This window comes from Nerophis ophidion, linkage group LG06 (genome assembly GCF_033978795.1).
Source record: "Nerophis ophidion isolate RoL-2023_Sa linkage group LG06, RoL_Noph_v1.0, whole genome shotgun sequence".
Taxonomy (NCBI): domain Eukaryota; kingdom Metazoa; phylum Chordata; class Actinopteri; order Syngnathiformes; family Syngnathidae; genus Nerophis; species Nerophis ophidion.
Genome location: NC_084616.1, coordinates 49,303,518 through 49,319,177, shown reverse-complemented (window position 1 = coordinate 49,319,177; position 15,660 = coordinate 49,303,518). Strand labels below are relative to the sequence as shown.

The following is a 15,660-nucleotide window of genomic DNA, read 5'->3' as shown; positions in this document are numbered from 1 at the left end:
GAAGCAAGAACGGCATTCAGTCCCTCCTACATAAAGGCTGCAAAAGACTGACAGACTTATAATTATCAGGCATTGTTCCCCTTAACCCTTGGGGAGACCTTCAATGTTTTGAACGTTATATGTCCGAGGACCTGAAAGGGTTTCAGTGATTAAAGTCTTAAAAGTAAGTCAAATATTATTTGTCATATTATTAAAATATATGCTTAAGTGAGTTGGGTGTTGAAGATCTTGAGTGCCCTGACCTAAATACCATCAACAGATTGTATAAGCAAGACCCACAAACATCAAAAACCTACATAAAAGCGTCTTCATTTTCCCCCATTTCTTTTAATAACATTATATCAATAAGGTTAATATTTAGTACACATGAAGGGATTTTTACATCCAGCCAGAACCATTACAGGTTTAAACATTTTAACACCTTGGCTTCTAACGACTAATAACTTAATTATTTGTACAAATCAATCGGCTTTTACGCCACACTTATTTAAAGCGACATTTGCAACAATCTAACAGAACAATTAACATCTCGGTGATATTTTTCCAGTATAATTTAACAATAAAAACAAATTATTTTGTGGCAGTAGATTTAAATCAAAGTAAACAACATGCAAATGTAATTAACAAACAATATTTCCCCTACAAGTGCAGCAACACAAACTTGCTGGTCTTACTTGTACCCAATAAAACCCATTTAAGAATAAGTTGACTTTTCCTTCACCTTCACCTAAGAAAGAAATGCAGATTCCAGCGTAACTAGAATGTCCTCGTAAGGTGCGCTCTGCTGCAGGTTCAAAGACTGTTGTTTCTGCAGGACCAGCAGAGAATAGAAGGTAGCGGTTGCCTGGGAGCGGCTGCTTCCTGCACAGAGGGCCTTCAGGCTGAACTGAGTTTCACTGGTGCGCTGCCACACAGACACACACATCCCTAATCTCTTCTGGATCTCATGGTCATGAATTGCTCTAAATTGTAACTGTAAAAACTGCAAACTGTCATATACTGTACTTCCTCATATCCTTGCCAGAATTGTTTACTCACCTGAAGAGTAGAAGTCAATTAGAGTTGATGCATTTGTTAGGACTTAAGGCTCAGTTGCAAAAATATATATTTTTCATAATAATATTCAATAGTACAATGCCTAAAATATATTTTTATAATATAGTACAGTAGTACCTGAATTAACAATCTTAATTGCTTCTGTGACTGAGCTTATAACTCAAAACACTGGTATCTGAAATCAACATCACTTCTTTTTCTCAGTATTCGGTCCTTCACATGCACTTTCTTTGTTCCAATAATGTTTGGAAAACCAAGTTATGTCAATCTCTAGCTGTGAGCTATTGCTAGTGACTAACACCTGATGTTTATGACTGATTTTGTGGGCATTGCTATGCAAACGAATGGTGGGGATGCTTGTATCTGAAATGTTTGCTTGCAACATAGACTCTATTCGAATACCCCTTCTTCGCCCTTGTTTTTGCTCTCCCCCTTGGTTTTGCGTGTTCACATACATCAAGAGGCGTTCGAATGATCTGTTAGGTAGGAGGGAAGGGCAGGTATCTCCCTCGAAGCGAAGTGAGCTCGCAGACCTCGATACACTACCGAGTGCAAAGAGAAATATGGCAGACCAGAAACCCAGAGATGCGTACAAATAAGTAATCAGCGTAATTAATGATTTTCATAAACTTGACACTTGTCGTTTTAGTCAGACTTCAAACCTTTGCTACTGCATGTAAATTTTGGCTTCAAACACAAATACACACTGAAACACACTTTATATACTGCAAGCTGATGGGCCAGCACTTGCCTTTTTTGCCAAAATGTTATCTTCCAAATGGTCTTCTTCTTAATAAAACAGGCAAATGAAAATTAGAAGTGCACAAGCCAAGCCGAACATCACATGCAAAGGCATCTTAAAAGTAAACAAACGTTTGTTGCATCTCCCTTGTACGTCACTCCTGGCAAACGGCGAGGATTAATGACATAGCAAGACTCGAGCGATGTCTGTATGCATAGGGCCGTGTTTGTAATACTTTGCCATGGCACTAGATGCTCGAGCCAAGGAGGCGGGTCAAGTAAAACAGGGGAGAGGGGAGAATCCGAATTGAGCCTTAAAGCATAACAATTAGCAGAGAGACAACTCTTGTCTCAAAACATTTATGTTTGTTCACTCTTAAGTTTAGGTAAAAGCATATGTATTATAATTAGGGCTGTCAAAAATGACAAGTTGAATCATTTGATTAATCACAAGAAAATATCACATTAAACATATCTATGTAGATTAATCATGCAATTTATTTTGACCATACATGCTCCTTTACCATAACTGTAGATGGATACCTTGTTAAATAGTCAGTGATCAGGCAGTGCAAAAATGAGTCAAGAGACTCAAAATGATGTGTTCGCTGGCAAATTTCACTTTAAAATACATCCTGACTGGACTTTGGATAAAGCTGTTACAGTTTTGAATCAATAAATGAATAAACTCAAGTAAATAATTTTAAAATGTTCCTGTTTGACAGTCTTTTTTAAAGGGGTTGTTTGCATCATTTAGACCAGGGGTGTCAGACTTACCAATATTTTACACAATATATCCCGCATTCTTATGGCTTGTAGGACGTAATGATGTACTGTAGTACAAACGTACGCAACATATACACAGGCATTAGCTTTGGGTGTTGTTAGCAAATATTAGCAATTAAGATAGTTCGAGTTAGCTGTCATTGAAAGTATTCTATCATAACAACAACATGATTGCAAATTATTTGTTGCATCTCTTGGACTACTTTTGTTTGTGTGCATGCAAACCCTGTGTTGACAGGACAGGGTGAGTGATTGCCTTAAACACCAATAATTTTTTTTGAGCCGGCAAAACATTTTATTACATAAACTTTGTAATTGTGAAAAACAGACAATTTTAAAACAAATAAGTACTGTTAAACCACTAATGGTAACATAAGATGCTCTTGTTATAGTTTTTGCTCTGCAAAATTGTATCTGTAAGCAAGTTGAAAACAGACCCTTTAAGTAATATAAAATTATGAAAATGAGACATAACCGTTTGACAGCCATAATCATAATACATATATAGCTATGTACTTGCCAAAACATTTTGCCCCGAACATTCATCCTTCCAAAATCCCAAATTCTTTGTGCCTCAAAGTTGGAATGTTTAGCAATTCACATTCAGAACATTCTTATTAAGTCCACTCAACATTAGCTTTAGCAGATGCCATGTCTGTTGTGCAGTTGTGTTCTATGAGATAACAACGATAAGTACAGCCATCTGCTAATGTTTTCTTGAGAGGAAAAAGAAGTGGCGCATTGCTTCAAGAGGACCTCCTCTCTTCGAGCGCTGACTATTTGAGGAACTACAGTATCAAGGACGAGTAAAGTACAAATTCTGTGCTGAATTAAATTATCATTATATAAAGTATTTTATTTTTAGATCATTACCTGTAATGATTTTAGAAGCGTCTGTGCTTGTCTGTTGAGCCTCTGTGCCTCAAAGTCTTGGCTGCCCAGCAAAGACTGCAAATTACAAAGGAACCACGTCAGTCAGTGCCAGCTAAACCTCCACTCGCTGTGACAGGCCAACTGAAACCATCTGTTTCAGCAATCCTTACAGTTAACCAGCCATTATTAATACCTCAAATCAGATTTCACCTGTACTATACCACCTTCTCGGCAGATGTTTCCTGTAAATTATATAGTTTAAAATCATTCTTACTGACAAAAATGGAAGTAGTGGTCCAACACCATCCATATGTGCTACTACTAATAAGTCCCTGCTATAATATGTACAGGTTGATTGTTCTTTAATACCACCCACACTTCCCTCTGCCCTCTGTTTATTTCTCTTCCGACCCAACCTGTCAAGGGAGATAGCTGCACTCTACCTGTTGAAAGCAAGTTCTTACCTTTTCATATTTGCCAAAAATGCTTCCTCGTCTAAGGATGTGGAGCCTATTACATCTACAGTGCATTCGAAAAGTATTTACAGCGCTTCACTTTTTCCAAATGTTTTTATGTTACAGCCTTATTCCAAAATGGAATAAGTAATTTTTGTCCTCAAAGTTCAACACACAATGCCCCATAATGACAATGTAAAAACGTTTTTTTTTATGTGTTTTTTAATCAAAATTTGTGCAAATTAATTAAACAGCATTTGCTCAATACCTTGTTGATGCACCTTGGCAGCAATTATATCCTCAACTATTTTTTTAAAACAATGCCACAAGCTTGGCACACCTATCTTTCAGCAGTTTCGCCCATTCGTTTTTGTGGCACCACTCAAGCTTTATCAGGTTGGATGGGAAGGGTCGGTACACAGCCATGTTCCGATCTTTCCAGAGATGTTCGGTCGGATTTAAGTCTTCGCTCTGGCTGGACCACTCAAGGACATTTACACAGTTGTCCTGAAGCCATTATCCTGGCTTTGTGATTAGGGTCATTGTCCTGCTGAAAGATAAACCATCACCCCAGTCTGAGTTAAAGAGCACTCTAGAGCAGGTTTTCATCCAGGATGTGTCTGTGCATTGCTCTATTCATCTTTTCCTCTATCCTGACTAGTCTCCTAGTTCCTGCCACTGAAAACATCCCCACAGCATGATGCTGCCACCTCCATGCTTCACTGTGGGGATGGCATTGGCCTGGTGATGAGCAGTGCCTGGTTTCCTCCAAACTGGACACCTGGCATTTACAGCCTTATACTATATATAAACGGGTGTGCCTTTCCATATCACGTCCAACAAGCGTAATTTACCACAGGTGTGGTAAATTAGCAGGTTTACCACACAATTAAGATGTAGGAACATCTCAATGGTGATCACTTGAAAAAGGATGCTTTTATCTCACCTTTGAGCTTAATGGCAAAGACTTTGAATACTTGCAGTATGTACTGAACATGTGATTTCTTATTTTTTTGTTTTTAATACATTTGCAACAATTTCTAAAAAAGTTTTTTTTACAGTCATAGGTCATTGTATGTAGAATTTTGAGGACAAAAATGAAGTTATTACATTTTGGAACAATGCTGTAAGACAACAACATGAAAAAAAATGAAGCACTGTGATTATTTTACGGATGCACTTTATACATTAGGATTGTTGTGCTACAGTAAAAATTTGCTAGCTGTAAAGTTAAAAATAAAGCAGGCAAAACATGATGAAACCAGACAACATTTGAAGCCACCTGTGCATGTGAGTTTGTGGATCGCGCCTGACTGTACTGCTCCACATGAGATGGATGGACAAACAGGGAGTCTTCTGACGGAATTTCTGCATAATGGAGGTCTGATATGTGTTCATCCTGACAGGCACACAGAACAGATGATAAATGCGGATGAGAATTACATGTTTCTATTTGACGGAAGTAGCTTGGTTTACTTGTGTGAGCTCTACATCCGCTTGGTTGTCGGTCGTACAAAGGGCGTCTTTGAGCTTTTTGTGATCTCTGGATAAATCCACAAGCCTTTCAGTGTTAAATGTGTTTCTGTGAACTGACGCAGAAGGTAGAGCTTGCAAGAATATAGAATACTACAAAATGTATTGAGTGCCTAAATAAAGCTTCCTACCGTCATCCAGCCGCATGACCTCATGTGATGCATTGTCATGCAAAGACAGGTAAACAATGTTTTTAAAATTCTGTAGAGTAAATAGAAAACAATGAAGAATTCAGGTCAAGTATCTTTATAACCCAAATAACCATTTGTTCTACCTTTTTAATCTGTGGCGCTATAATATTGGTGCACGGCTGAGCCAGCAGTTGGTCTGCAGCACCGCTTTCTTTCCACAGCATGATATTTCTGGTGGGAGGAGCCATGTCAATGGGGGAAATCAGATCTGAGAAGTCACTGAGCTGTTCCTGCATCGCTATATTGGTTAGCATTGTAATTTGGTCCACAATTAGCCTGCACTTTCTCCTTCTCTTCTTCTTTGGGCTTGCTGAAGACAAAAAACACAGCAACACATTTATATACAAGTAAAATGAGAGGCTTAAAATTGTTCGACAATGTGCTTACAAGTGGCAAGCACAGGCGTAAGGGCAAACGTCAGTTGCTCATTGTTCAGCTGGTTAAGGGACTCTTCTTCTGCAGGATCGACTCTGCATGCACCTAAAGTTAAATGTAAACAAACTGTCTTGATGAAGAAGCTTTATATTTTTAAAGTGTTTTCAGTGCAACTGAACACTCAATACAGAATGCTGTTTTTACCATGCTGGTTGTTGAGTAAAGTGTTGTTTGAATTGTTGTTTAAAAAAAGCTCTTGTGGGCTAACGACAGTAAACAGACCATAATCACTGTCACATGTCAGAAAGTCTGCGGAATTAAAGAACATAAAACACAAATGATAAATGTAACAGATCAAGTTGAATTTGTCAAAATGATCTAATACAACCCCTCACAAAAAATATGGAATCACTGGACTTGGAGGACGGTAATTCAGTTTAATTATGTGGAAACAAAAAAGCTGCTAACAGACATGACACAAAACTATAGTCATTTCAAATAGCAACATTCTGGTTTTAAGAAAAAATTAAATATATCAAGAATACAAACTGTTGTAGTCAGTAACCGTTTATTTTTTTAGATCAAGCTTAGTTAACAAATTATGGAATCACTCAATTCTGAGAAAACATTATGTAATCACTATGTACTTTTTCATTTCCAAAGCTAACACCTGCTTCAGATTAAATATGTTCATTAGTCTGCAGTTACAAAGGAGTTTCACACTTTGAAGAGTTGTTGCACCAGGTGGATTGACATGAATCATGGCTCCAACACAAGAGATGTCAATTGAAACAAAGGAGCGGATTATCAAACTTCTTGTAGAAGTTATGTTGCAAAATATGTTGATTGTTAATGGTCAGCTGTGACCAAAATCTGGATCAAAAACAACATGGGAAAGTTTTAAAAGGAAAGCATACTTACTGGTAGACCAAGGAAAACATGAAACCATCAAAACAGAACATGTCACGCTAAATGTCTTAAAAACAGAAAATTTACATCAAAACAAATGAAGAACAAATGGGTGGCAACTGGTATCACCTTTTGTATTCCAACGATAAAACACTGCCTAAAGGAAATTGTATTTAAATACAAAAAGCCAAATGAAAGCTGCCATTAAAACCTAAACAGAAAAACAAAGTTATAATGGAATAAGGAAAAGCAATCATAGACTATGGATGAGCGGATGAAAGTCATATTCAGTGATGAATCGCAACTATGCATGGAGTAAAGTGATGATGCTGAAACTTTTGTTTTGTGACGTTCTAATGATATTCATGAAGACGACTGCCTGAAGAAAACGTGCAACAGACGTCCACAGTCATTGATGATATAGGGCTGCATGTCAGGTAATAGCATAATGAAGATGGCTGTCATCAATAAATGAACAAGTTTACATTGACATTTTGGACACTTTTCTTATTCCATTAATCAAACGGATGTTTGGGGATGATGACATAATTTTTCAAGATGGTCAATGCTACGTGGCCTGCAAATAGTCCAGATATCAAACTAAAAATATGTGGTGTAAATTGAAGAAAATGGTCCATGACAAAACTCCAACCTGCAAAGCTGATCTGACAATAACAATTAGAGAGTTGATACAAGATTGATGAAGAATAATGTTTGTCACTTGTTAAGTTCATGACTCAGAGACTGCAAGCTGTTAAAAAAGCCATAGGTGGTGCAAAGAAGAACTACCGTTGTGTTGTTTTGCATGATTCCATATATTTTTCATTTTACATTATCTAAAAATGTAACTTTAACTGGCCACCACAATATATATTTTTGATTTGTTTGAGTGTCTTTTAAAGCCAGAAAGTTGGCATTTGAAAAAACTATATTATTGTGTCAAGTCTGTTGTCTGCATTTTTCCCAAAAATTAAACATCCTCCAAGAGCAGTAATTCCATAATTTTTTCCAGGGGTTGTACAAGCACATACTTACAAATGTTCAATACCTACCGAGTAAATCCCTTCCAGTACCCTCATCCCCAAATGAGTCGTTATTTTGAGCCAGACTCTGGAAGCTGATATCAATTTGACTATACTGGCGACACTTGGACTCATCTTCTGCCCATCACAAAGAAAGAAAGAAAGCTTTTCCTTGTCAGTAATCCCCATCAAGGAACAACATATGACTATTACTACTACTAAACATACGAAACAAGTAACATATTGCATCTTTGAACTTGATAGTTAGAGTTTTGGACTTTAGTTGTAGTTGTTACACAATTAATTATGTGACGTCCCGGGGACTACTTTAAGATGAAGTGAGACTGGTGGGTCTTTAAAATGGCATTAGTGGTATTTTAAAGAGAACCGAGTGAACACTTTAAAAGGGATTATATTATTATTTTGTCCCTCGAAATTACAACACTTCCTTTTGGCCTACATAAACATGTAATGGTGGTTGTTTGGCCAAAATGTTGCAGAGATGTCTTACAAACCCCTTGAAGCTGCTTTCTCACTGTCTCTTCAGGATGCGCCGTTTTGTGGGGGTCTTATTTGCGTGACTCCACTTTGACAGCGTTTTCTCTCCACCATCATGGTTGTAGTTTTTAGGGCTTCCGAAGCGAGTCTACTTATAAAGTTCAAATTATAAGCTAATTTCTATTAGAAATGGCAACAGCAAAGGATGCATTTGCATGTACGAGCCCGTCTTCCCCACATCAAAATGTTAGCGAAAAAGAAGGAGCTACAGGTGAAGTGTCATACTGCACACGTACAAAGCTCTTCGGGTAAAACTTTACCAGACATGAAAATCTGCTGTCACCAATTGGGAAAATTCCTCAGGGATCGTTGAGCGAAAGTATCTGAGGGAAGATTGACTTATAAATATCTCTGCAATGCCTCCACGGTTTGATTTCAAAGTTTTGGGACTTGTGCAGATCCCAAACACACAACAACAGGTACCAAGAGGTAAGAAAAGTTGGTTTTGCATTATGGGTACCCTTTGAAATAAAAACAAACTGTCTAAACTAAACCACCGTATTATAAAAAAATGTGGTTTTACAGAAATTAAATATTCTGTTTCTAAATAAAGGTTTCTAAGTCTGAAAATGGTTTCTTACCAACGTCTGCCAAGCTCAGAAAGGAATTTCCAAAATCCTCTTTGAGAGTAATTTCCTCTGGTCGACTTTGGTGAAGTGAGAAGTAATTCAAATCCAAATTAACATCACTAGAAGGCAAAACACAAAACTAATGAAGACTACTGTAGGTAGAATATATTGTATTCACATAAGAACTCAATGTTGAACCTGTCTTTACAACTCAAAAACTATGGTAATTATGTGTATGATTAAATGTGTAATTTATATTTTACTAGTATGAGTGTTTATCTTATTGAAGGCAGGTGGTAAAAAAGTCAAAGCTACTTTGGGTGAAGAAGCTGATCATTAAAGGAAGTAAAATCTTCCGTCAAGGTGATTTTTTGGACTGTTGCCTGAAGCTCTTCAACAGGTAATTGTGTTTCATCTGCAGGGATTAAGAATTACAGAACAATTATACAATCAATCAAGCAAATTGTCAAACATATTTGAGAAGCAAGCATATTTTTATGGTATCGTTTCACTGCACATTTATTAAACCGCTGTGTGCCCCAATAATGAATACACCAAGACCCCGCAGCAAATTGATACTACAGTATATTCATCATGCTCTGAATACTCATTTCATTCTGATGATTAAATACAATAATAATAATAATGGAGTTGAAAAAAACAATTATTGCAATATGTGACAAATGTTACCTGGTCGAAATGACACTTTAATTTTAACCAGGGCAAGGGTGCAGTCTGCGAGAAGATACTTAGTTTTTCTGGAGAAGATCCGAACCACACCAAGAAGCAAATATCCAGATGTCCGCAAACCAATTTGCATCTGTAAATATATCACATAATGTACTCTGAATACGTATATGGGTAATGTTTGGTGCTTTTTGACAATTATTCACCTGTGGAGAAATGATATCTCCAATTGTTTTTTCTAAATTGCATTCAAAAACATGGTCCTTGGTGATCTTCTGCTTCCAGTGTGCTGCTAACCAGATTTTGGTAAGAGAACCCTGCATGGGCGTTAGGGCGTGCGAGTAAAAGTTGAACATCCTCCTGATATAATGTTGTCACCTGTAAAATAACCAACAATTATATGTACACTAATTTCTTTACTGTATAAAATCGCAAAATGCGGATGTGACAGCATACGTCACGTCAACGCTAGTACTTATGCAAGCTAGCATCGTTAGCATGGTCTTTTCAAACATATAGCTTGTGGTTTAAATAAGTTTTAGTCTGCGTTGAGTCAAAGTGGAGGAAAGTTTTGAATTGAATACACTCACACTTCAAAGAGACAGGTAGGCAACATCGGGAGTAGTTAATTACGCCGCTTACCAAACAAGCTAACAGCTGACTTGATTTTCGTAAATCCCGCTTCTCGACATACAGCGCGTGACCGTAACTTAGCAACACAAGAACACGTGACTTCGGGTCAACAAGATGTCGGACTGGGTTAAGATGTCAATGGGTGTCACACTTTTAGGTAAGCGACAATTATATGAGGCAATCACTCAACATCTATATATCCCAAACGGATAGCTAGTTAGAACATTATACGCAGGAATTCCAACTGCAGGCTCATGACATTTTGTTTTGCCTCTTACACAGGGCTGTCAATTACAGCGACGAAAGGAACTTAAATATGCTCGATGATATCAACAAATTGTTGTAACTCAATATGTTTGGTCATGATATTTTTATTTTTTAAGCGTACATCCGCGATGCACCAATGAAACCTCAACTACGGTATATCTGTCTATCGTACAACTCATGATACAGCCACATTATTTCCCGTTTTGTACAGTAGAGAGCGCCATGTCACAAGCTGTCATATTGGTATTTTCCCACATGTCAGTTAAAAGCGCATCCATCCATTTCCTACCGCTTGCACCTCTTGTCCCTGGGTAGCAGGGGCTGGCTGGAACCTATGTTAAAACACAATTATGTTAATTTGGAAAATTCTTAAAGACATGTTGGCAAATTGTAATGTTTGTCTCAATGCAAAGTATGTAGGCAATGCATGTTTTCCATGCATAGTTCGATGCATCCTGGAAAAACAGTGATGCAATTACTTTATATGATTACATGGTCAATGATGCAAAATAATAATTTGTTTGACTTTTCTTCCACATTATTAGGACACTGGCCTGTGATGGAAGATGATGTGGTTTTGAATAATTTCCAATTAAAAGGTAAAGTTGTCTCATCATGTTACAGAGTTGTTTAAATGCACACTAATAACTATTGCATGTCTAATAATCCAGATGATGTACGATGAAAAGGGGGATCATTTTCACTGCAGAAAGGAGATCCATTAACCCACGTTTTATTTATAATCCTTTCTGTTTCCTTCTCTCATAAGCATAAGAAAATACCCTGAAAATCAGACTGGGAATTACAACTGCAAAAATACACGTGTAATGCGTTAGTGTCACTTAATGGCACACAACGCAATACATGTATGACATGTGCTGAGCTGTGAATTCGTTATGTCAGCGTTTGATGTTACCCATTTTTGACTAGATGACAAGATGCCTTGTTTCGATGTGACATATGGCACACTTGATGCATCATTTTCTCTGTCAAAGCGACATTAACATGTGCTCGTCATGGACGGAATCACACACTTTTTCATAGAAATTCTATTAACAGGGAATTTTAATTCAGAACTGTCACGCCCGAAATTTTCAGGGTGGCTTTTACATTTTATTTTATTTATTTAACCATAAAAGTCCCATTGAGATTCAAAAACATTTTTCAAGGGAGTCCTGGCCAAGAGGCAGCAAAATATATTTACATAAAAATACATGTTATACACATTAAGAAAAACAGCTACAATTAAAACAAAAAACATTATCTCAAGTGTTTTTAATCAAAAGTGTTAATTTCCAGTCTTTTTGCAGCATGTTCCATGTAAAAGAACAAAAACCCTTTGTACCCGTAATCTTATCTTTTCGGTCATGACCCAAAGCTCATGACCATAGGTGAGGATGGGAATGTAGATCGACCGGTAAATTAAGAGCTTTGCCTTCCGGCTCAGCTCCTTCTTCACCACAACGGATCGGTACAACGTCCGCATTACTGAAGATGCCGCACCGATCCGCCTGTCGATCTCACGATCCACTCTTCCCCCACTCGTGAACAAGACTCCTAGGTACTTGAACTCCTCCACTTGGGGCAGGGTCTCCTCCCCAAGGCATTCCACCCTTTTCCGGGCGAGAACCATGGACTTGGACTTGGAGGTGCTGATTCTCATTCCGGTCGCTTCACACTCGGCTGCCAACCGATCCAGTGAGAGCTGAAGATCCCGGTCAGATGAAGCCATCAGGACCACATCATCTGCAAAAAGCAGAGACCTAATCCTGCGGTCACCAAACCGGAACCCTTCAACGCCCTGACTGCGCCTAGAAATTCTGTCCATAAAAGTTATGAACAGAATCGGTGACAAAGGGCAGGCTTGGCGGAGTCCAACCCTCACTGGAAATGTGTTCGACTTACTGCCGGCAATGCGGACCAAGCTCTGGCACTGATCATACAGGGAGCGGACCGCCACAATAAGACAGTCCGATACCCCATACTCTCTGAGCACTCCCCACAGGACTTCCCGAGGGACACGGTCGAATGCCTTCTCCAAGTCCACGAAGCACATGTAGACTGGTTGGGCAAACTCCCATGCACCCTCAAGAACCCTGCGGAGAGTATAGAGCTGGTCCACAGTTCCACGACCAGGACGAAAACCACACTGTTCCTCCTGAATCCGAGGTTCGACTATCCGGCGTAGCCTCCTCTCCAGTACACATGAATAAACCTTACCGGGAAGGCTGAGGAGTGTGATCCCACGATAGTTGGAACACACCCTCCGGTCCCTCTTCTTAAAGAGAGGAACCACCACCCCGGTCTGCCAATCCAGAGGTACTGCCCCCGATGTCCACGCGATGCTGCAGAGTCTTGTCAACCAAGACAGCCCCACAGCATCCAGAGCCTTAAGGCGGACCTCATCCACCCCTGGGGCCTTGCCACCGAGGAGCTTTTTAACTACCTCAGCGACCTCAGCCCCAGAAATAGGAGAGTCCACCACAGATTCCCCAGGCACTGCTTCCTCATAGGAAGACGTGTTGGTGGGATTGAGGAGGTCTTCGAAGTATCCTTCCACCTATCCACAACATCTGCAGTCGAGGTCAGCAGAACACCATCCGCACCATACACGGTGTTGATAGTGCACTGCTTCCCCTTCCTGAGGCGGCGGACGGTGGTCCAGAATCGCTTCGAAGCCGTCCGGAAGTCGTTTTCCATGGCTTCCCCGAACTCCTCCCATGTCCGAGTTTTTGCCTCAGCGACCTCTGAAGCTGCACACCACTTGGCCTGTCGGTACCTGCCCACTGCCTCCGGAGTCCTATGAGCCAAAAGGACCCGATAGGACTCCTTCTTCAGCTTGACGGCATCCCTCACCGCTGGTGTCCACCAAGGGGTTTTAGGATTGCCGCCCCGACAAGCACCAACTACCTTGCGGCCACAGCTCCGATCAGCCGCCTCGACAATAGAGGTGCGGAACATGGTCCACTCGGACTCAATGTCCAGCACCTCCCTCGTGACATGTTCAAAGTTCTTCCGGAGGTGGGAATTGAAACTTTTTCTGACAGGAGACTCTGCCAGACGTTCCCAGCAGACCCTCACAATGCGTTTGGGCCTGCCAGGTCTGTCCGGCATCCTCCCCCACCATCGCAGCCAACTCACCACCAGGTGGTGATCGGTAGAAAGCTCCGCCCCTCTCTTCACCCGAGTGTCCACATTATTCAATTCATGGTAGAAGTAGGGCTGTATCAAGTCAGGTCCAGGGGGTTTCCTGTGATCTAATGTTTTCTGGGATTTATGCACTTCCTGCACAGGAAAAGTAACACAGTTATTAACAAGCTCTCCAGAAAACATTGGAGGTTCGGTGCAGGGAGTCACAGTGGCTGCTCGTATGAAGTCAAACAAAGCGCCAGAAACTACAAAATACTTGTTAAAGCTATTTTGGACCTCGGTCCTATCATAGACAGGACATAATATTTCAAGACATATTTTGGAAGAGCCTGAGTCTTCTATTTACAGATAGAGACTATACACTTTTCAAAATTTCTGTGGATCGTTGACGGTTTCTGTAAGGATAAGTAATATTCTGATGTAGCTAGCTTTCTTGATAAAAGAAGTACATTTATGTCTTAAATGTCTAAAATTAGACCAATCAGAAGGAGTATCGTCTTTCCTGGCTTTGGCCCATGCCACGTTGCGGTGATGGATGGACTCTGACAATTGTAAACAAAACCAAGGGTTCTCTTGTCCCGTAACTGCCTGCTAGGAGCATGTGTATTTACAATGTTAATATAATTTTCTTTGAAATATGTCCAAGCCATCTCGACATCTGGCAACAGACTCTATTGCCTCCAATTAACAAAAGACAAATCATAATGATAAGTTTGTTCATTAAAATGTAATTCTTAGAAATAATACAGATTGCATTTAGGGATTTTAGTGTTCCTGCAGGTAGCAACAACACAATGATTGTTTAAATAATTGCAGAACACACCCCTTGATGAGAATTCATGAGGGATGTTAGTTAGGATTAAGTCAATCAAAGTAGACTTATCAGGATTCTTTACATTTGGCCTTGTATGTAGGTTGACCAACTGGCAAGATGATTACATTCAGAGAAAGATATAAATTCACCAGAAACTGCATTCAGCCAGTCCCAGTTTAATTCCCGAGCCAATAAAAGTTGATTATCATTTAATTTGAATAAAAGATGCTCTAAAGACAATAATGCTTCCAAGGGGGAAGCTGGAGACCTGTAGCACCCCACAACAGTTACAGAGAGGGACTTAACTATTTCCACATTCAAACCCCCAAAAAAGTTTTACTTACAAATCGATTCAGATAAAACAATTACTGCAACAAATACTTTTTATTTTACATGAATAGCTACGCCACCACTTTTCTTGGGCATGTCCGTATGATGAACATTGTATCCGAGTATGTTGATGTCATCATTAGAACTAGATTTTCATAGCCATGTGTCAGAAATTATGATAATATCTGCATCTGTTGATTTCACCTGAATTCTGACCACGCCTATAAGCTGCACACATTATAGGATTTCAACAACATGCAAAAGATTGTGGCTCAAAAACACACCAAGATTACTTCCGTCACACCTTCAAAATGAGTATTTTTTTTGTTTGTTTGTTTTTTACACGAAAACACTTTTTTTTTTAACATTAAAACATATTTAGGTGATATATTGTATGAACGGATATACCATATATAGTCTTATATTTATGTACCATTGACTATAATAAGTTTGAAAAGCAGCTCAAATATCATAAATAACGTTCCACGTTGCTTTATTTATAAAAACAAAAAAAACAACCTGCATCGAAATCGCCTATCTGAAGCCCACGTAAGCTCATCACGCACCTAAACGAGTTTACACCTGGCAATAGTAAGGAGAGAAAGTTGAAGACAAAGGTATTTTAAACTAATTATTGCATTTCTACCCTAAGTCTTTTGACATTACTCCTGACAATAACGTCTAACTTTACGCCACACGTGTCTTCGATCC

General features: G+C 39.2%; 1 protein-coding gene and 1 long non-coding RNA gene across 5 annotated transcripts in view; one reads left to right on the top strand and one right to left on the bottom strand.

Annotated features, from left to right (window-relative positions):
• Positions 1-92: 92 nt before the first annotated feature.
• rad21l1 (RAD21 cohesin complex component like 1) lies at positions 93-10,987 on the bottom strand. Of its 4 annotated transcripts, none has more exons than XM_061904076.1 (14): positions 10,945-10,987; positions 9,962-10,133; positions 9,759-9,888; positions 9,384-9,483; positions 9,081-9,187; positions 7,972-8,079; positions 6,215-6,319; positions 6,023-6,115; positions 5,719-5,945; positions 5,576-5,645; positions 5,388-5,500; positions 5,194-5,310; positions 3,457-3,531; positions 93-904 (listed from the first exon to the last, which is right to left on the bottom strand). In XM_061904076.1, the coding sequence occupies exons 2-14, from the start codon at positions 10,109-10,111 to the stop codon at positions 728-730; spliced, it is 1,572 nt and encodes a 523-aa protein (XP_061760060.1). In that variant the 5' UTR covers positions 10,112-10,133; positions 10,945-10,987; the 3' UTR covers positions 93-727. The 4 variants fall into 4 exon arrangements, with proteins under 4 accessions (XP_061760060.1, XP_061760057.1, XP_061760061.1 ...); XM_061904073.1 differs by lacking the exon at positions 10,945-10,987 and adding an exon at positions 10,346-10,879; XM_061904077.1 differs by lacking the exon at positions 10,945-10,987 and adding an exon at positions 10,346-10,879 and having other exon boundaries at positions 7,972-8,076.
• LOC133554857 (uncharacterized) overlaps positions 10,465-15,660 on the top strand; it is a 29,446-nt gene continuing 24,250 nt past the window's right edge. Inside the window, exons 1-2 of the long non-coding RNA XR_009807232.1 lie at positions 10,465-10,545; positions 11,201-11,254. This is a non-coding gene — a long non-coding RNA (uncharacterized LOC133554857). The remainder of the gene's footprint in view (positions 10,546-11,200; positions 11,255-15,660) is intronic.